At 65.3% G+C, this 20285-nt stretch overlaps 3 protein-coding genes across 3 annotated transcripts; 1 reads left to right on the top strand and 2 right to left on the bottom strand.

Moving 5' to 3' along the window:
• Window positions 1–793: 793 nt before the first annotated feature.
• Window positions 794–3991, bottom strand: LOC311164300 (peripherin-like; the record flags this gene model as incomplete). Its single annotated transcript, XM_084223709.1, has 9 exons — window positions 794–835; window positions 910–986; window positions 1131–1180; window positions 1520–1740; window positions 1820–1945; window positions 2018–2179; window positions 2252–2347; window positions 2824–2884; window positions 3645–3991. 9 exons carry the CDS (start codon window positions 3989–3991, stop codon window positions 794–796), a joined length of 1182 nt encoding a protein of 393 aa, XP_084079835.1.
• A 1171-nt stretch (window positions 3992–5162) lies between these two features.
• On the bottom strand, window positions 5163–7746 carry LOC311164223 (tubulin alpha-1C chain; the record flags this gene model as incomplete). The annotated part of the gene is made up of 3 exons (XM_084223579.1): window positions 7518–7746; window positions 7282–7430; window positions 5163–6137 (listed from the first exon to the last, which is right to left on the bottom strand). The coding sequence occupies exons 1-3, from the start codon at window positions 7636–7638 to the stop codon at window positions 5163–5165; spliced, it is 1245 nt and encodes a 414-aa protein (XP_084079705.1). The 5' UTR covers window positions 7639–7746.
• Window positions 7747–14246: 6500 nt separating this feature from the next.
• On the top strand, window positions 14247–18102 carry LOC311164112 (tubulin alpha-1A chain). The gene is made up of 4 exons (XM_084223432.1): window positions 14247–14344; window positions 15882–16104; window positions 16190–16338; window positions 16954–18102. Exons 1-4 carry the CDS (start codon window positions 14342–14344, stop codon window positions 17932–17934), a joined length of 1356 nt encoding a protein of 451 aa, XP_084079558.1. The 5' UTR covers window positions 14247–14341; the 3' UTR covers window positions 17935–18102.
• Window positions 18103–20285: the final 2183 nt, after the last annotated feature.

Consider the following 20285-nt stretch of genomic DNA (forward strand, 5'->3'; position numbering starts at 1 on the left):
GCCGGTGGCGCCCTCTGGCGGTCCCGGTAAGGAACGAACGCGGCGGTGCCCGGCCCGGTCCTGCGATGCTCCGGGAGCACCGGACCGAGACTCCGTGGGCCTGGAGCGGAATACCGGGCGTGCCCGTCGGTCCTCTGGAAGTCGCGGGGTCCCGGGAAGGAGCGGGACCCCCGGGGATTCAGAGAGTTCAGGGGTTGAGGCTCCTTCCCCGACAGGGTGACAACAGAGGGGACAGCGCTTCAATGCCACCGGAGCCGCCAACGCCGGTGTAGCCGGTGCTTGTTCCGGTGATGGGAGGGGAGGTGAGACCCCCCCAGAGTGGCAGTCGTGGCATGGAGAGGGGCCCTGGGACAGAACGGGGCTCCAGGGACACAGATCCCCCCTCAGCCGGGCTCTGCTTCCCTTTTTGTCCCACTCCCCATGGTAGTGACAGCGCTTGGATGTCACCGGACCCGCCAGCCCCGGGGGCAGCCGGTGCCAGCTGTGGTGGCGGGGGGGAAGCTGAGACCCCCAAGGCAGTGTGGGGAACACTCGATATTAAATACAGCTGGGTTTGTGGTTGGGAGAGTAATAAATAGGCAATAAATAGCGATAAATAGTGGGGGGACAAGGCACAGGGACACACTGCAAAGGCACAGGGACACACCACAGCGTTATCCCGTGGTGCTGACAGCAGGAATTGGAGTTGGGGTGCTCCCGGCCTCCCTGCTCTGCTCCGTGCCCCGCCCAGGATGCAGCGGGGTCCGGCAAATCCTCCCCCGTGGGGTCGGGGCGTTCGCTCCGCTCCTCTCTGTCACTTCCCCGCTCGCTCCTTGTGCGATTCCGTCACCACTTGCTGCAAGAGGAGAATTTGGGGATCAGTCCCACGGCAGGGTTGGACCTCCCAGGCAGGGCACCCCCAATTCTCACCTGCCCATCCCGTGTCTCGATGGTTTTGATGAGCACCATCCTCCGGGCCGGGCTCTCTGCAGGCTGCGGCTCCAGCACTGGGCACAGCGGGGCCATGAGCGCCCTGTGCCCTCCCAGACACCCTGGGCAGGAGCACAGGGACCCACCCACACCCACCCAGGGGCTTTACCCCCAAGGAAAGACCCCCAGACATAGAGAGGGACCCCCAGCTCGTCGCTCACCTGAGCTCCTCATGCTGAAGGAGGTGGTGGGGTGCAGTGGGATGGTGATCCTGGGGGAGAGGGGGGCGTGAGGAGGGGCTGGGACTGCTGGACATTGCCAGTGACCCCTTCCACACCCTCGAGTCTGTGACCCACATGCCAGCTGGGGGCTGTGCCCGTGGGCTGCCAGGCTGGCACCCAGAGCAGAGCTGGAGGCAGCTCCCCCACCATCCCCTGGCCTTGCTTTTATCTCAGCAGCAAGAAGCAACCATGAGAACCTCTTGTTTTCCTGTGGGAACGAGGCCTGGAGCTGCCTCCTCCCGGAAAAATCCCACAATAACCGGGATGACTCAACACAAGGGACATCCCCCCGGGCAGTGGGGACGCTCCTCGTGCCGGGCTGCCCTCACCGGCTCTCCTCGCCCTCCAGCAGCTTTCGGTAGGTGGCAATCTCGATGTCCAGGGCCATCTTGACGTTCAGCAGGTCCTGGTACTCGCGCAGGTGCCGTGCCATCTCCTCCTTCATCTGCTGGATCTCCTGCTCCAGTCTCCCCACCACATCCTGGTAGTTCCCGATCTCCTCGCCGAACTCATCCTCCATCTCCCGCATCTGCCGCTGCAGCGCCTCGTTCTGCAGGGGAAGAAGGGGCTGCAAAGGGCCGGGGTGGGGTCTGGTTTTTGCACGCCCCCGAGCGCTCCCCGGCTCTCACCACGCCCTTCAGCCCGTCCACCTCGCAGGTCAGGCTCTGGATCTGCCGGCGGGACTCGTTCATCTCCTGCTTGGCCAGCCGCAGCGCCTCGTGGTTACGGTTTGCAGCATCCGAGAGGTCGGCAAACTGCGCGGGCAGGGCGAGTCAGGGCTCTGGGACGGCTCAACCGCCCCAAAATCCCTCCCCGGCCGCGGGTACCTTTGACTTGTACCATTCCTCGGCTTCCTGCAGGTTCTTGACCGCGATGCTCTCGTACTGGGTGCGGATCTCCCGCAGCGCAGCCGTCAGCTCCGGCTTGCACACCTCCACCTCGGCCAGCCCCGCCGGGCTCGGGCCGCTCACCTCCAGGTCCCGCAGCTCCTGCAGGGGCCCGTGGGCATCACAAGGACCTGATCGGCTCCCCCTCCCCTCCCCATCCCGCCCCGGCCCCACCTCCTCGTGCAGTTTCTTGAGGAAGCCGATCTCGTCCATCAGCAGCTCGACCTTGCGCTCCAGCTCCAGGCGGGACAGCGTGGCGTGGTCCACGTCCTGTGGGAGAGGCTGGGATGAGCTGCAGGGCAGCGTGGAGGGGATGAAACGATCCTGGAGCCCCACCCTGGGGCGGTGGTGGTGGTGATGGGCACAGGCTCAGCCCCTCCATAACCCTGGTTGCACCCTGGCTCATGCAGGGCTGACCCAGCATCACCCCAAACTCCAGCTGGAGACACCCAGGAGCTGAGGAGGGACGTGTGGAGGGACCAGACTGGGGCTACCAGTGTGCTCAGCCCTGGGGGTGCCAGGGACACAGCGGCTGCTCAGCTCTGGGGGTCCCATCCTGGCCCCCCAGGGAGGTGGGACCTTGCACTGATCGGTGCCATTCATGCACCAGCACCTCCCGCGAGCCCAGAATTGGGGTTCCCCAGGGTTATTCGTGGTCCCCACCATCATTCCCAGTCCCCTCCACCCGTAGATCAAACACGGATCACCGATACTGCATGGGGACACGGGCCCGCCGGTCCCCTCACCTTGCGGAACAGCACCAGACTCTTCTCGGCATCCTCACGCTTCTGCGTCTCGTCCTCCAGCCTGGGGACAGCAAGGGATGAGAGGGAGGTGGTGGCGGAGGTGCAGACCCCCTTCTCCTGTTGCGCACACAGCGGAGGCGAACGGGGATGCAGCGGCCCCTGCGCTCGCAGCGATCCCAGCCCGGTGTCCCCACCCTTGTCCTGCCCCTCCCAGGGCACCGCCCTTCCGCAGAGCCCGCATCTCCCAGTGCCTCCCAGTGCCTTCCGTGCGTCCCGGGTGCCTTTCCCAGTGTCTGCTGAGCGTGTCCCTTCCCAGGACATTCACCAGTCCCAAACCCGACTTCCCCGGGGCTCCCCCGTCCCCATCCCGCTGCATCCTCAGCTCCCCATCCTGGTGCAAAATCTCATCATCCCATCACATTCCTCACGCCAGTCCCTGTCTGGCACATTCCCCAGACTCCATCCCATGCATAACTCATCCCGACACACCCCCGGTTCCATCGCAGTTCATCTCTCATCCAGGTTCATCCCCCATCCCGGTTCATCCCTCATCCCAGTCCATCCCTCATCCCGGTTCATCCCTCATCCCCGTCCATCCCTCATCCCCGTCCATCCCTTATCCACGTCCATCCCTTATCTCGGTTCATCCCTCATCCCGGTTCATCCTCCATCCCAGTCCATCCCTCATCCCGGTTCATCCCCCATCCCGGTTCATCCCCCGGTCCCCCGGCACATCCCCCACTCCCCACCCCCGCATCCCTCATCCCGACCCATCCTTGCTCCCCATCCCGCCGCCTCCCCCGGTCCCACCGCCGGCCCACCGCTGCCGCAGGGCCGCCAGGTCGGTGGCGAGTCCGTCCCGCTCCGCCTGGAGCCGGTCCCGGTCGCGGCCGAGGCGCTGCAGCCGCTCCCGCAGCCCCCGCAGCTCCCCCTGCACCAGCCCGGTGCGGGGCCCGGTGGCGGCGGTGGCGCGGCCCAGGGCGGCGCGGAGGGTCCCGTTCTGCCGTTCCAGCGCCCGCACCCGCTCGAGGAAAGCGGCGAAACGATCGTTCAGTGCCGCCAGTTCCTCCCGCTCCGCTCCCCGCGCTGCCGCCGCCGCCGCCAGCCGCTCCGGGGCCACGGTGAGCGGCGGCGGCGGCATCCCGGGGTCGCGGTCACGGCGGCTCATGGTGGCACCGGGAGGGCGCTGGCTGCCGGTAGCGGCTGTTTATAGCGGACAGCGGCTCCGCCCCGCCGGGGGGACCCGGGGGTACGGGACAGAGAGAGGGGAGGGGTCTCCCGGCCGGAGGGAGGATCGGGGGCTGCGGATGTCCCCTCGAGGGGGCGGGGAAAGGGGCTGGGGGTGGTCGGGGATGCCCCTCGGGATGAGGGGCGGGGGCTGCAGGATGTAGGGCTGCAGGCATTCCCCTTCAGGGGGGCTCGGGGACCCCCTCGAGATGCAAGGTGAGGGGTTGGGGGGCGCAGGCAGAGGAAGCCAGCAGCACCAGGGGCAAGGGGGAGAGGATCCGAGGGTGCCCGGGAGACACAGGACGCCCCCCCTGCTCGGTCAGGAGAGAGAGAGAGACCCTAATGGGGTCCCCCCCAGGCAGCATGGGGGTACAGACCCCCCAGCTGGGATGCAGAGGGGGCTGCAGGCCTCAAGCAGAGCACCCCTCTGAGATGGGTCCCATTCCCCCCGGGGTGCTCAGCATCCAGGGAGGGGGGCCCCTCTCATCCACCCCCCTCCCTTTCTGTCGGGGCCGCCGTGACTCGGCTCTGCGGGATCTGCCATGCGCGGGGCAGCGCTGGACAGCGGCTCTGCAACCCCCCCCGGAGCCCCCCCATTCCGGGCAGCCAGGGCGGCACTTACGGGAAGGAGTCTCTGCCCTGCCCAGAGGCTGTGGGGAGGGTCCCCCCCGCCCAGGACCCCCTCCCAGCTCTGCAGAGAGCCGCACCGAGAGTGGCTCCGTGCCAGCAGCAGCATGACACCACGTCCAGCCCGTCTGCACCAGGCTCTGGGCAGGACACTGGGGGCTCTCAGGGGTCCCTCCCCCTCACCTGGTGGCCCCCAGGACCTGCAGAACGCTGAGGAGAACAGGAGCCCCCCCACCACTGCAGGCACTGCCAGCTGATAGCACAGGAACCAGCCAAGGACCCCAACCCCAAACAACCCCCCAGCCTCTCCCAGCACAGCCCCTGTGCCAGCTGGCAGCGGGGCCTGGCAGCCAGCCCAGCTGAGGCCCCCCCTCCCCTGGGACGTCCCCCCAGGTCACCACAAGACGGATTGTCACAGCACAATGAAGAGGCAGCACTGGAGAGAGGCATTTTAATGAGCAGCACCACAGTGTTGAGACAAGGCACTAGTATTCCTCTCCTTCCTCATCGCCCTCCATGCTGTCGGCTCCGACCTCCTCATAATCCTTCTCCAGGGCAGCCATATCCTCACGGGCCTCCGAGAACTCGCCCTCCTCCATGCCCTCCCCCACGTACCAGTGCACAAACGCCCTCTTGGCGTACATCAGGTCAAACTTGTGGTCCAGGCGGGCCCAGGCCTCGGCGATGGCCGTGGTGTTGCTCAGCATGCACACAGCCCTCTGCACCTTGGCCAGGTCGCCCCCGGGCACCACCGTGGGAGGCTGGTAGTTGATGCCCACCTTGAAACCAGTGGGGCACCAGTCCACGAACTGGATGGTGCGCTTGGTCTTGATGGTGGCGATGGCGGCGTTGACATCCTTGGGCACCACGTCCCCGCGGTACAGCAGGCAGCACGCCATGTACTTGCCGTGGCGAGGGTCACACTTGACCATCTGGTTGGCCGGCTCAAAGCAAGCATTGGTGATTTCAGCCACTGTCAGCTGCTCGTGATAAGCCTTCTCAGCAGAGATGACCGGGGCATAGGTGGCCAGCGGGAAGTGGATGCGGGGGTAGGGCACCAGGTTGGTCTGGAATTCTGTCAGGTCGACGTTCAGGGCTCCATCGAAGCGCAGAGAGGCCGTGATGGAGGACACGATCTGGCTGATGAGGCGGTTCAGGTTGGTGTAGGTGGGGCGCTCGATGTCCAGGTTGCGGCGGCAGATGTCGTAGATGGCCTCGTTGTCCACCATGAAGGCGCAGTCGGAGTGCTCCAGGGTGGTGTGGGTGGTCAGGATGGAGTTGTAGGGCTCCACCACGGCCGTGGACACCTGCGGGGCCGGGTAGATGGAGAACTCCAGCTTGGACTTCTTGCCGTAGTCGACGGAGAGCCGCTCCATGAGCAGGGAGGTGAAGCCAGAGCCGGTGCCACCGCCAAAGCTGTGGAACACCAGGAAGCCCTGCAGCCCTGTGCACTGGTCAGCCTGCGAGGAGGGAAGGGGAAAACAAGACCAAACTGTCAGGAATTCTGAACTCCAGCTGTTACTGACTTGCCCTGGAAGGCAAATATTTGTCCCAGGATCTCAGGACCTTCCCACCCGGCCCAGGGAAAGGGACCCCGTCTTGCAGGGATTTGGGGACATTCAGTAGAGACAAGGAGGGTCATGTTTATTCCAGGCAGCAGAACTTGCTCTTCTCTGTGGCCTCATGAGGACATTATTAGTTGGATGTTCTAGCACCACAGCAAGAACCAGCAGGGTGGTGGACAAGGTGGCCCTGACCTTAAATGTTGGACACTGACTCATGGTGGGTACCCCAGCTTTTGGGAGACATCCCAAAAGGTTCTGGAAGTCAGCCACAGCTTCACCCCCTCTTTTTCTAAGAGGGTGCAGCAGGAACAGATCCCACAAGAGCCCACAGGCAGCCAGCTCAGCCTTTGATGTGCCAGGAGCTCCCCGAGCGGAGCCGCTGGCGCAGCAGGTCCGGCCACCCCGGCGCCAGCCCCAGCGTGGGAACCAGAGGTTCAAAGAGCTTGGGCAGCCACACCAGTCAAACCAGTGCTGCACCAGCACCCAAACCATCTGTCCTGCCCCCCTGCCCTGGCCATGGGGCTTTGCACCCTCCTCTCCTTGGCAAGGCCTAGCACTGGGCTAGGATAGAGCCAGCAGGTCCCTACTGGGACAGGCCCACCCTCTGCCCCAAAGTACTGATGGACTGAGAAGGACCTGTGCAGGGACACCTGGAGCTTCCCCTTGTCCCCACAGCCCCAAGTGATGGACCAAGCTCAGGGTGCACATCCTGTCCTGGTGTGGTTACAGAGCCCTGAGTAAAAGGATTCAGGTCAAGGGGAAGGCAAGGGGCCGATCCTGATCACTCAGAGGATCCAGACCCCATAGGGAGCCAGGATGTGCTGCAGGCTGGCAGGTGACTCACAACAAATCCACCCACATCCTGGAGGCACAACAGGGGTCATGCAGGTCCCACCAGGAAGGCAGGAGATCCCTCCTGGCACTACCACACAGCGCTGATGGACTGAGAAGGACCTGCCCAGGCACACCCGGAGCTTCCCTTTGTCCCCACATCCCCCGCAGGGACAAACCCACCCCACAGACTCCCCAGTGCCCCTACCAGCTTGCGGATGCGGTCAAGGACCAGGTCGATGATCTCCTTGCCGATGGTGTAGTGCCCGCGGGCGTAGTTGTTGGCCGCATCCTCCTTGCCCGTGATCAGCTGCTCGGGGTGGAAGAGCTGCCGGTACGTGCCCGTGCGCACCTCGTCTGCGGGGACAGCCCCGGGCCCCGTTAGCACCCGGCGCCCGCCGCCAGCGCCCGCCCCGCCCCGCCGGCCGCCCCCCGCGCGCTCACCGATCACCGTGGGCTCCAGGTCCACGAACACGGCCCGGGGCACGTGCTTGCCGGCGCCCGTCTCGCTGAAGAAGGTGTTGAAGGAGTCGTCCCCCCCGCCGATGGTCTTGTCGCTGGGCATCTGCCCGTCGGGCTGGATGCCGTGCTCCAGGCAGTACAGCTCCCAGCAGGCATTGCCGATCTGCACGCCCGCTTGGCCCACGTGGATGGAGATGCACTCGCGCTGCGGGGGCACACGGCACTGGGTCACCCCTTTTGTCCCCTCTCTGGGGACAAAAGGGTCTCTCCTCAAGGCCGGATGGGGCCACATCCTGCCCGGATCCACCCGTTGTGCATTGGTGGTCCCATCCTGCTCCCCCTCCCTGGGAGCTGAGACCCTGCACCAGCTGATGCTTTCACCCTACACACCCCACTGAGCCAGGAATTGGGGTTCCTCATGGCTGTTGCTGGTCCCCACTATTCCCAGTTCCCTCCATCCCTGGCTCCCATGAGGACAGGGACTCTTAACCCCTCTCTGCAGGGACACAGTCACCCTCATATCCCAGGGAACATCTCTCCTCCAGTGCAGAGTGTGATCGGCTCCAAGTGTCCCATCCTGCCCCTTCCAGCAGCTGTGACCCTGCCCTTTTGGGGGATCTCATAGGGGCTCAAGCTCAGCATCCCCAAACCCCGGTTGTGCCCTGGCTCATGCAGGGCTGACCCAGCCCCAACCCCAAACTCCAGCTGGAGACACCCAGGAGCTGAAGAGGGACGTGTGGAGGGACCAGACTGGGGCTACCAGTGTGCTCAGCCCTGGGGGTGCCAGGGACACAGCGGGTGCTCAGCTCTGAGGGTCCCATCCTGGCCCCCCAGGGAGGTGGGACCCTGCCCTGATCGATGCCATTCATGCACCAGCACCTCCCGTGAACCCAGAATTGGGGTTCCCCAGAGTTATTCGCGGTCCCCACCATTCCCAGTCCCCTCCACCCATGGATCACACACAGGGACAGTGACACTTCAGCCCCTTCCCCAGGGGGCTGTTCCTCACTTCGGGGGCAGCCTTGGACCTCTTGGAATGTGGAGCCGCTCCCTTCTCCAGCAGCCCTTGCACAACCCGGCCTATCCCGGTTCCTGAGTCGCGGTTGTGGCCGCCTGGCAGCCAGCTCCACCCGGGCCAGAGCAAACTCCGGTGACTGGGAGGACTTTCCCCTTGCCAGCTGCTCCTGGCTGTGCCCGGGCCACTTTGGGATCTGCTCCCCCCGCCGTGACTCACACCCACGCGTGTCCCGGCGAACACAGCCACGAGAGGGTGGCACAGGGGGCGCCCCCAGCGCCCCCAAACCCCCTCGCGGCCCGTTCCTCTCCCGAGGGGTGCTGTGGGGACGAGTTTAGTCCCCGCGTGGGAGCCCAGGACACGCGGTGCCACTCGGCGTGTCCCCACGCATTTAGCAGGGAGCTAGAGGGGGAATGGGGGGGGATCGGCACAGCCCGAGGCTGGAAGCCCCCCGGGCAGCGACCCCCGGCTGGGGGAGCCCCCGTCCTGGTGGGCACACGCACCCCCCCGTCAGCTCCTGCCCGGCACGAGCCAGAACTCGGCAGCCCCACGGGGCGTTCGGAACACGCGAGGAGCTCCCAACGCCTCCAGAGCGCAGGCCCCCGTACTGCCGGGGACATGGGGGGGCCCGGCCCGCAGCCACCGCTCAGCCCCCCGCACTGCTCGGGGGGTCCCGCACTCCCGGGGGTCCCACCCCGCACGGAGCCCCCTCAGGGCCCGCTCAGGACCCCCGCACGCCCCCGGCCCTCACCATGGCCGCTCGCTGCCCGAACCGTTACGGAGCCGTCGAGGAGGGAGGCGGGGGTTGCCCCGTGGGGCCCCCGAGTTAAACCCCAGGGGCGGGGCCTCGGAGGGGGCGGGGACAGGGGAGGAGCCAGTAGGCGTTTGCCCCGCCCCTCAGACCACGCGGCGATCTGGGCACGCCCACTCCGCCCCGCCTCGATTTTGATTGGCCGGTTCGAAAGTCGGCGAGGTGGGTGGGTGGTGACGTCAGCGGAGCGGAATGCGGTGGGCGGGAGGCGGGGAGGGGCGAGGAGGGGGCGTGGTCTCACATGGAATTGGGCGTGGTTATGGGCGGGGAAATGGGCGGGGACAGCGAGGAGGAGGGTTGGGGGTCCCGAGGGTTGGGGGGGCTGGGCGGGCAGAGGGGGGGAATTGGGGGTGTCCGAGGGATCGGGAGGCGTTAGGGGCGGCGGGGCCGGAGGCATACTGGGGTGGGGGGGCTTAAGGGGGGCTTTAGGGGGTGCTTTAGAGGCGGGGGGCTTTGCGGTATTGGGGCGGTGGGCTCGGTCGGCGGCAACATGGGTCCCTGAAGCCCCCGGCCGCAGCCTCAGGTGCTGCATCTGTCCAGAGAGCGCCACAGCCCCGCGTGGGTTGGAGGTCTCGGGGGTCCGGTAATCCCTCCCCGCGGCCCCGTCCCCATCCCGGTGCCGTTCCCGTGGGAAGCCCCGCGGGCTCCCGTCGCGCCGGCTCCTGTGCCCGCCGCCGCCCTGCTCCCTGCCAGCCCCGGGGCTGCTCCCGGGGGAACCCACGCGGGGCAGGTCCTGTGGGGCAGGACGGACGGGGCCGGGGCAGCATCTCACGCCCACCCCCGGGGTGCAGTGCCGTGTCCTGCCCTGCCTCCCCCGCTCTGGGTTGGTTTGAAGCGGGTAGGAGTGGCGTTCCAAAGGCCACCGAGGGGTTTGGGACAGCATGGGGACATTCGGATCGGCCCCGAGACGGAATTACAGACCCCATGCCCCGTGGAGTTCCCCAAATCCCTGGGCACCCCTCACAGCCTGGGCACCGCAGTGTCCCCGCCCCGTCCGGGAGCACCCTCAGTGTCCCCCCCAGTCACTCCGAGTGTCCCCTCACAGCCTGGGCACCTCAGTGTCCCTCCCCTCCCTGAGCCCCCGGTGTCTCCCCGCTCCCTGGGCACATCCCCGGAGCTGGCACACGCCCAGGGCCGGGGTGCCCGTTGTCCCCCCACCCGTGAGCCCCCGATGGCACCGGAGCCCTCCGAGCCCCCACCACGCCGGTCCCGGGGCCCTGCTGGGGGTCAGGGGGTGCTTTAGGGGGGCCGGGCCGAGGGCGAACCCCTCCGAGAGCAGGGTCTCTCCCACCTCACCCCCACCCCTCCGCCGCCCCGCTCCTTTATTCCCGGCTTTGCCGCAATGCGGAACCGCCCCGCACGCAGGCGGTGCCGCAGCCCCCTCCCCACGGGCAGCGAGCCCGCAGCCCCCCGCGCCCCACGGCTGCTCCCCCTGCCCACCGCAGTGCCCCCCCTCCTCCCGAGGCCGAGTCTCCCTTTTGTTGTAGCTCCGGGAGGGGGCGGGAAGGGTTGGGGGTGTCGGGAGGGGGCACCGGGACAGCCAGGCTGCGGGAACACCGGTGACGCCTCCCGGCTTCCTCCCACGGGAATGCCCCGCTGCCCCCAACACCGGGGCTGGAAGGGTTTTCCCTCTGCCCCCCGGGTGGGGCAGGGGCGCGGTCAGGGGTGGGTGCCACCCCTCCGAGGGTCCAGCCCCCCTGTGCCACCCTTGGCCCCAGCCGAGGGGCGGCGGGGCCCCTCCAGCACAGCCGCCCGGAGCGGAGCGCCCCCCCCGAACTGCTCTGTCTCTCCATCTGAATGAACCTGTCACATCGATGGTGGCAGCGGATGGACAGACAGACAGACAGAGCTGGGTTCTGCGGGGAAAACAGGCTAAAAATAGCAGCAGCCTGTGTCTGGGTTGTCAGCCCCGAGCCACGACAGCTCCTGATGGGGCTGAGACCCTTCGATCCCTGGGGACGGCGTGTCCCAGCCGTGGCGTTCGAGGTCACCAATTTGGGATCCTCAGGAAGGGCCCAACGTGGGGGAGGCTGGGAATCTCAGCCGTGCCACGGGCAGGAGTCCAGCAGCCGGGAAATCAGCCCACACGGGGTGAGGTGCCAGCTCCGGGAGCCCCCGAGTCGCCCAGCCCGAGCAGGGACAGCCATGGGGACTCTGTGCAGACAGGGGTGACCCCGAGGGGCTCCAGGGTCTGTCCCACCCAGTGGCACCAGGGGGGTGGACATGGCGGGGGGAGGACAGCAACCGTCACCAGGAGCCACCACGTTGCTACCAACAGTCAACAGAGCCGAGCCGAATGGAAGCCCAGGAGTGGGGGGGGCTGGGAGCTGTGCCAGACCCCCCCCGGGCCAGCACTCAGCAGGGCTGGATGCTGGGGGGGGCACAGGGATGGTGACATCCATGGCAGGGTGGGCACTGAGGGACCCCAGGGCCTGGGTACCCCCCCCTTGGCAAGGCAGAGTGAGCCTTGCCAACGGGCAGTACCCAGGCCTAGAAGGTTCCAAGGATGGTGGGGTGAGGCAGTGGGGGTCCCAAGGATGGTGCCCCACCCTCGGGGTTGGGCACTGGGGGTCCCAGGGATGGTGGGGTGAGGCACTGGGAGTCCCAGGGATGGTGGGGTGAGGCAGTGGGGATCCCAAGCACAGTGCCCCATCCCTGGGGTCGGGCACTGGGGGTCCCAATGAGGTGCCCCATGCTCAGGGTCAGGCAGTGGGGGTCCCAAGGACAATGCCCCACCCTCAGGGTCAGGCAGTGGGGGTCCCAAGGACAGTGGGGGTCCCAGGGATGGTGTTCTCACCATGGTAATAAGGCCAAGCAGTGGCGAGATCCCAGCCTTGTCTTCTGCCTGCAACCCCCCGCCCACCAGGCCCCAGGATGGATGTTGAGGAAGGGGGATGCAAGGGGGGGGTCCCACCCTGTCTCCTAGCAACCGGTCTCCTAGCAACCCCACCGGTTGCCTGGCAGCAGTCGGTGCAGGACGTGTGGTTGTCCATACCCAAGGAGATGGGGGGGGGGGCTGGGGGGGCACCAGGGGGGCTGCAGCACCCAGTGCCCTTCACCCTACACCCCACATCACCCACGGGGGCCGAGCCACCCCTGCCCTATGAGGCACCTCCCGCCCTCAGCTCGGGGCAATGGGGTGGGTGGGGCCTCTCCTTAGCGTGGGGAGTGGTCCCCGAGGCAGGGGGCTGCTGTGAGCCCCCCAAACCCCTGGTTTGGGGACACAATGGGGACCCCATGACAGGCTCCACACTGGTGTTGAGCACTTGGGACTGTAAGAGAACAAAGGCAGGAGGCATTTCCCATGCAGGGATGGACCTACAGCGGGGTCAGGGCTGGGGGCTGAGCTGCTTTGGGGTCAGGGTGCCACAAAACAGCCCCAAAAGAGCCATTTGCCATGGCCACCAGCCTGGTGGAAGCCAAATCTCCTGGTTTTTGTCTACTCAGCAAAGCCAGGACCACCTGGTCCTTTGTTCTGGTGGGCGATGCCCAAATCCCATCCCCTCTTTGTCTGCAGCTCTGCAGCCCCAGCAGCACCCCAAAAACAGGGAACAGGGTGCCCCAGGGGCATTGGGCTGGCAGTGGGGACACAGGGCTGGCAGTGGGGACACGGGGATGGTGGTGGGGACACAGGTTGGGCAGCAGGGACATGGGAACTTTGGTTCTGCCCAGAAATCTGCATAATGTGGGAAACACCAGGAAAAAAAACAGGGATTTCTCAGCAGGGGGAGCGGGGGGGGCATCCTGGCAGCTCCACCTGCAGCAGCTGGGGCCACGAATGTGGTCTGGGGTCACTCCTCTGCAGGGACTGGCTCGGGGAGACCACCCCCAGCCTCTGTGGGCTTTGCAAGAACAAACCGGGGAGGGGGAACCCCCCCCCAGGAGTGGGAAACCCCAGGGCTGTGGGGCTGGTGGCTCGGGGGGGGCTGCAGCAGATGGAGGGGTGGCCAGGGGACGCGTGTCCCAGTGTCCCAGCTGTGTCCCAACCACCAGCTGCCGCACAGCAGCTGCTGCTCTGCCCGAGCCCCCAGCCCAAAACTGCCCTGGGGGCTTTTGTGCCCTGTGCCCTCCCGCTGTCCCTCACCCCCTCCCGGCCCTGCTCGTCCCCAGCTGCCCGGGGGGATGGCTCTTTGTCCCCCGGCTGGGCCCCGCAGCGCTGGTTCCCACTGCCCGAGCAGACAAAGAGGCGCTGGAAGGGCTGGGCACGGCGGGGAAAGGGCCGGCACAGGCGCGGGGCCATGGCAGGGACACGGCTGAGAACCAGGGCACTGTGGCACGGCCAGGGATGGGGACAGTGTCCCTGCGGATGGGCACAGGGATGAGGACAGCGTCCCCGAGGATGGGGACCAGGGCGTGGCTGGCTGGGAATGGGGGCCAGAGTGTGATCGGGGATGGGAACAAGGGGATGGCTGGGGACAGGGACCAGGGTGTGGCCGGGGATAACCGGGAGCTCGGGCAGCGGCCGGACAAGGGGAAGGGCTGTATCACCGGGGATGGGGACCAGGGCGCGGTCCTACCCGGTGTACCGGGAGCCCCGAGACCAAGAGACTCATTCCGGACAGCGGGAGAACGGGAACGGGAAGAACGGAGGAAGGGCACCGTGGGGGGATGGGGACCGTGGGATGGGGACCCGAGCGTGACCGCTGGCTCAGCCGAGACCGGGGGCCGGGGCGTGGCAGGGACGGTGCCAAGGACACAGCCGGGGCCCCTCCGGCGGCGGGGCCGGGCCGTGGCCGCCGCAGCCCCCGGGCCCCCCCTCCCGCACCGCCCGGCCTTTGTCTGCGGCTGCGGGGGGGCATTACCTCATTCCGGGCGACCAATGGCCGCCGCTGCCGCCCGCCCCGCCGCCCCCCCGGCCCCGCCGCCCGCCCCGCCCCGCCGCCGCTATAAAGCCCCGCACCGAGCCCCGCGCTCCGCCGCGCCTCTTACATCGACCGCCTCAGCGTCGGGCTGTGAGACCGCCCCGGACCGACCGCCGCCATGGTGAGGGGGTGCGGGGGGGTCGGGACCTTGTCTTTATTCCCACAATCCCTGTTCTCTTGTCCCCCATTCCCGCGGGCCCCATCCCTCCCACCCCCAGGCCCGTGGTTTTCCCCGGTGCCGATCCCCACCCTCCCATCGTAGTCTCCGGTTTTCATCCCCACCCCGGCCCCCGTCTCGCCGTTGTCTCCAGTTCCCAACCCCCCCGATCTCCATTCTCGAGAGCTTGTCGTCCTCCCCTCCCGGGATGAGCCCTCGGCGCCGGGACTCCTCCCGCACTGGGCGTGGCTCCCGTTACACCGAGTAAAATGTGTCTCCCGGGACCCAACCCCGAGTGTACCACCGGTTAAATGGGCCTGGAAGGCTCTTCCTGCCTCCCCCGGGACCGACCCCCGAGCTTGCAGCGGGCGTGGCTCCCGTTAAACCGGGCAGGATGGGACCTCCGGGACTTAGGACTAAGCTTCCATAGGGCGTGGCTCCCGTTAAACCAGGCAGGATGAGACCCCCGGGACGCAGCACTGAGCTTCCATACATAGGGCGTGGCTCCCGTTAAACCAGCCGGGATGGATCCCTGGCGCTGATCCACGGTACCGCACCGGGCGTGGTTCCCATTAAACCGAGCAGGATGATACCCCCGGGACCGAGCCCCGAGCCTGCACCGGGCGTGGCTCCTGTTAAACCGGGCAGGATGAGACCCCGAGACGCAGTGCTGAGCTCCTGTCGGGCGTGCTATGGTTAAACCCGACAGGATGGCTCTCCGGTACCGAACCCCGAGCCCAAACCAGACGTGGTTCCCGTTAAACCGGGCAGGATGGGTCCCCGGAGCTAAACCCGTACTGGGCGTGGCACCGGCTGAAAGGAGCAGGATCGGGACCTCATCTTTGGGTACCCAGCCACCATCCGTCCCTGGGCGTGGCTCCCGTTAAACCGGGCAGGATAGACCCCCTTCTCCCCCCCCAGCTCCGGTGCTGAGCCCTCAGCCTGCGCTGGGCGTGGCCCCGGTATAAAGAGGGAGAAAGTGTCCCCGGTGCGGGGTGGGGTGAGCAGGGCTGAATGCCCCCCACCCCCTCCAGGGCTGAGCACCCCATCCCGAACCAGAAATCGAAGCACGGCAGGATGGGATCCCCCCTCAATCCCGCACTGGGCGTGGCCTTGCTTCGAGGGGTGCTCGGGTGGGCAGGAGGAGCCCACGGTGCTGAGCCACCCCGGGGCTGTGCTGGGACTCATCAGGGCAGGGTGGGGCAGGATGGCAACCCCGGGGCTCCCTGTCTCACCCGGGGCACAGCCCCAGTCCCTCAGGGCAGGATGAGCCACAAGTGCTGAGCTCCCCATCCCCCACAGGCAGGGTGCCAGCAGTGATGGGCACACGGCAGGATGGGACCCCTGCACTGGGTGCACCCCCAGACCCAGCACAGTGGGTGTGTCCGGGGAGGATGTGGCCCCATCCAGCCTTGAGGAGAGACCCTTCCCAGGCCGGTGGGTGCTGGGGTGGGACAGAGAGGGGACAAAAGGGGTGAGCCAGCGCCGTGTGCCCCCGCAGCGCGAGTGCATCTCCATCCACGTGGGCCAAGCGGGCGTGCAGATCGGCAATGCCTGCTGGGAGCTGTACTGCCTGGAGCACGGCATCCAGCCCGACGGGCAGATGCCCAGCGACAAGACCATCGGCGGGGGGGACGACTCCTTCAACACCTTCTTCAGCGAGACGGGCGCCGGCAAGCACGTGCCCCGGGCCGTGTTCGTGGACCTGGAGCCCACGGTGATCGGTGAGCGCGCGGGGGGCGGCCGGCGGGGCGGGCGCTGGCGGCGGCGGGCGCCGGGTGCTAACGGGGCCCGGGGCTGTCCCCGCAGACGAGGTGCGCACGGGCACGTACCGGCAGCTCTTCCACCCCGAGCAGCTGATCACGGGCAAGGAGGATGCGGCCAACAACTACGCCCGCGGGCACTACACCATCGGCAAGGAGATCATCGACCTGGTCCTTGACCGCATCCGCAAGCTGGTAGGGGCACTGGGGGGTGCAGGTGGCGGGCGAGGACAAAGCCTCCATTCTGTCTCGCTCTCCCTTCCAGACTCGCTGGGTTGGGTTTAGATTTAATTTATTAATTAATGTTAATCCTGTTGTGCAGTGGCTGCCATTGGCCGGCAGCGGGACGCGGCGCAGCTGGAGCTGGAGCGGCTCCACAGCGCCGCAGCCCCCGGGCGCTGCCGGTGCTGAGCTCGGCAATTCCCTCTTTGTTCCCACTTGGCTCCTGACGTGGCCGAGTCCAGCTGCGTGTGCTGGGACGGGCAGCCCCAAACCGGTCCCTTCCAGAGTCATGTGGCCGTGATAGTTCATGGTCAAACTTGTCCCCGCTCTGCTGCTGAGCCAGTGGCAATCCTGCCCTTTGAGGTGCCCCTGGGCACTGTCTCACCCCAGAGGCCAAGCAGCTTCCCTGGGTGATTCACCCTGAGTCAGTGGGTAACACATGGAGTCAGGGCCACCCTGTCCCCCATCCTGCTGACTCTGGCTCTGCTGTTGGAAAGCCCCCAAATGTCCTTGTGAGGCCACGGAGAGGAAGGAGTAACTTCTGCTGTCTGGAGTAAACATGCCTCCCCACTTCTTCCCTCCTCGCAGGCTGACCAGTGCACAGGGCTGCAGGGCTTCCTGGTGTTCCACAGCTTTGGCGGTGGCACCGGCTCTGGCTTCACCTCCCTGCTCATGGAGCGGCTCTCCGTCGACTACGGCAAGAAGTCCAAGCTGGAGTTCTCCATCTACCCGGCCCCGCAGGTGTCCACGGCCGTGGTGGAGCCCTACAACTCCATCCTGACCACCCACACCACCCTGGAGCACTCCGACTGCGCCTTCATGGTGGACAACGAGGCCATCTACGACATCTGCCGCCGCAACCTGGACATCGAGCGCCCCACCTACACCAACCTCAACAGGTTGATAGGCCAGATCGTGTCCTCCATCACGGCCTCTCTGCGCTTCGATGGAGCCCTGAACGTCGACCTGACAGAATTCCAGACCAACCTGGTGCCCTACCCCCGCATCCACTTCCCGCTGGCCACCTATGCCCCGGTCATCTCTGCTGAGAAGGCTTATCACGAGCAGCTCTCGGTGGCTGAGATCACCAATGCCTGCTTTGAGCCGGCCAACCAGATGGTCAAGTGTGACCCTCGCCACGGCAAGTACATGGCGTGCTGCCTGCTGTACCGCGGGGACGTGGTACCCAAGGATGTCAACGCCGCCATCGCCACCATCAAGACCAAGCGCACCATCCAGTTCGTGGACTGGTGCCCCACTGGTTTCAAGGTGGGCATCAACTACCAGCCTCCCACGGTGGTGCCCGGGGGCGACCTGGCCAAGGTGCAGAGGGCTGTGTGCATGCTGAGCAACACCACGGCCATCGCCGAGGCCTGGGCCCGCCTGGACCACAAGTTTGACCTGATGTACGCCAAGAGGGCGTTTGTGCACTGGTACGTGGGGGAGGGCATGGAGGAGGGCGAGTTCTCGGAGGCCCGTGAGGATATGGCTGCCCTGGAGAAGGATTACGAGGAGGTGGGGGTGGATTCTGTGGAAGGGGAGGGAGAGGAGGAAGGGGAGGAATACTAAACTCACAAGGGTGCTGCTGGAACAGGGAACATAAACTAGTTGAAGACCCTGCGGGGTCTGTAGCAGTGTGTGCGCCGCGCTCTGTCCTGTCAATGGTCTGTGCTTCAATGGAAAAAAGTTTGTGATGGACTCACCCGTCCTCTCCTGTGGGTCTGAATAAAAAGCATTCCCTGTCTTACCCTGCCTCTGGTGTCCTCACTCCCTGTGGTCATGTCCCTCCCTGGCTTGACACTGTCCCCACCAGCACATGACACGGCTCTGCAGTCCCTGTCTGCGCCCAGGGCCTCCACCCTGTCCCTGAGCGTGTGCTGGGGGTTGTGGTGAGCTCAGCAACCCACAGACCCCCCCAGAATGGTCTTCCCAAACCCATGTTCCTTCCTCATCTTGGTGGGCTCAGTGTTGTGCCCCCACCCCAAGAGCTGGGGAAGTGGAGAGGGTTGGGTTTTCTTAGTACCAGGAGTCAATTGAGCCCCACGTGAGCACACTGGGGGCTTAACTCCTCAGGGTGGGCTGGAGATGCCTGAAAGCCCCCCTGATTGGCAGAAGTCTTTGGTATCTCTGCTACCTCCTCTTCCTGGGCAGGGGAGGGGCTGCAGTGCCCTGGGGGTGGGGAGGGGGGATGCTCTGCCCATCACAGGTGGGAGTGTCAGGGATGAGGGTTCCTTTCATCCAGCTCGGTGTCTGTGGGTACACGAGGTTCCTCCAACACCAACCAGAAAGTGTCCTCAGGTTCCTCTGGCTCTTTCAGGCATGAGGAATTGGCCCTGGAAGTCCCAGCCACTGGGGGGGAGGGGGAAATGTCATAGCAGCCCCCTGGAATGGGGGGAGCCTCTTTACCCTCCCTTTCCTCTTCTTTCACCCTGTCCCTCATGGCTCCACACAGGGATAAATAATGAAGGGGAAGCTGAATGCAGAGTGAAACTTGAGAGGGTGATGCAGCTGGGGGGGACCCCTGGGACCCTCATTTGTGTGGTGCACCCCTCCCTCTTCTGCACTACGAGCTCAGGCTAAGCCTTGATGAGCAGCACCTGGGCCAAGCTCCTCCAGTCCATCAGCTCCCAGGAATTTGTGTTGTCTAACCCACTCCTTGATTTTAAGGAACAGCCTTAGGAAGGAATTTTTTCTGAAGGACATCCCAAGTGCAACAACATGTTTGTTATCCAGCTTTCAAAGGAAGATACAAACTGTAACCAGGATAGAAAATTAGGATAACTACAAAGCCAACACTTGTGGTGTTAAACCAGCAGGTCCTGAGCGAGACCCCCTGGGTTCATCAGAACTCTCTGGGATGGTGAACTCACAAGTTTGGGATTCTTGGAGGGTGAACACAGCTTGGGCTGATCCCCCAGAACTTGAGGCTCTATCCTTGGCCTGTTGAGAAGACACAAAGACACTGATGTCAGTACTGAACTCAAGGTGGGTTTTTTACAGGTATTTACACCTGCACGTGCTCTTCAGGTATGTGTGTGTGCAAGGGTGAATGTTCTCTAGCAAATGGCTGAGGAATGTTGCTCTCAGATTCTTAAATGCTTCAGATTCATAAATAAAATAGGTCTGTGTGTTACTATTGTGCCTATAGTAAATTTTATATGAATCTGTTGGTAAATTATTTAAATGAGGCTCTGGATTAATTGCTCTTAAGCCTTTAGGCTTAAACTGTTGGTCAAGCCCAGGGCCCAGTTTGACAGTGGGGCAGGGGGTCCACTCTGCCTCTTCTGACTCAGTGGGAAAACCTCAATTATTATTCCGTTTTAACATTCTTTTTCTATCCCCAGCCTCCCTTTAGTTCATTTTTGGCCAAATCTATTTTCACTTTGATCGATTTTAAATTTCAGCCCCATTTTCCTCTGTCGGTTTTCACTACTGAGTCACAGAGGGAAGTCACCAGTGAATTCTGTGGCACTTTCACTTTAACATTAAACCTGCTTTTGCTGGTTTTCTCAGCGACCCAAAACACTTCCTAACACCATTCCAGAGGTGACGTGATGCGCGGGGAATTCGAGGGGGGGGTGTGTGTGTGTGTAACAAACCCCCCCATCACAGAACGCCCATTCCACAAACAGAACCGGCAGCAGCTCTCCCAGCACCAGCCGCCCCCCAATTTCCACCCGGGACCCCCAAACTGACAGCGGGGTGGGAGCCCGGAGCGGGCAGCTCGAAGGGGGGTGTGGGGCAGCCGGTTCCTCCCCGGTGGGAACGGCGGGACCGGAGCGGCCACGCGGCCAGCGAGGCAAATGGCGGGGAAGCCACGTCAGCGCTGCAATGCAGCTGCGGCGGATGCTGCCGCCGAGCCAGCCCCGGTTGGGCTCGGCTGCCCGGTGACCCCGGTGTGGGGTGGCTCCGGTGCGGCG

Source organism: Fringilla coelebs (assembly GCF_963513975.1).
Source record: "Fringilla coelebs genome assembly, chromosome: 30".
NCBI classification, from domain to species: Eukaryota; Metazoa; Chordata; class Aves; order Passeriformes; family Fringillidae; genus Fringilla; species Fringilla coelebs.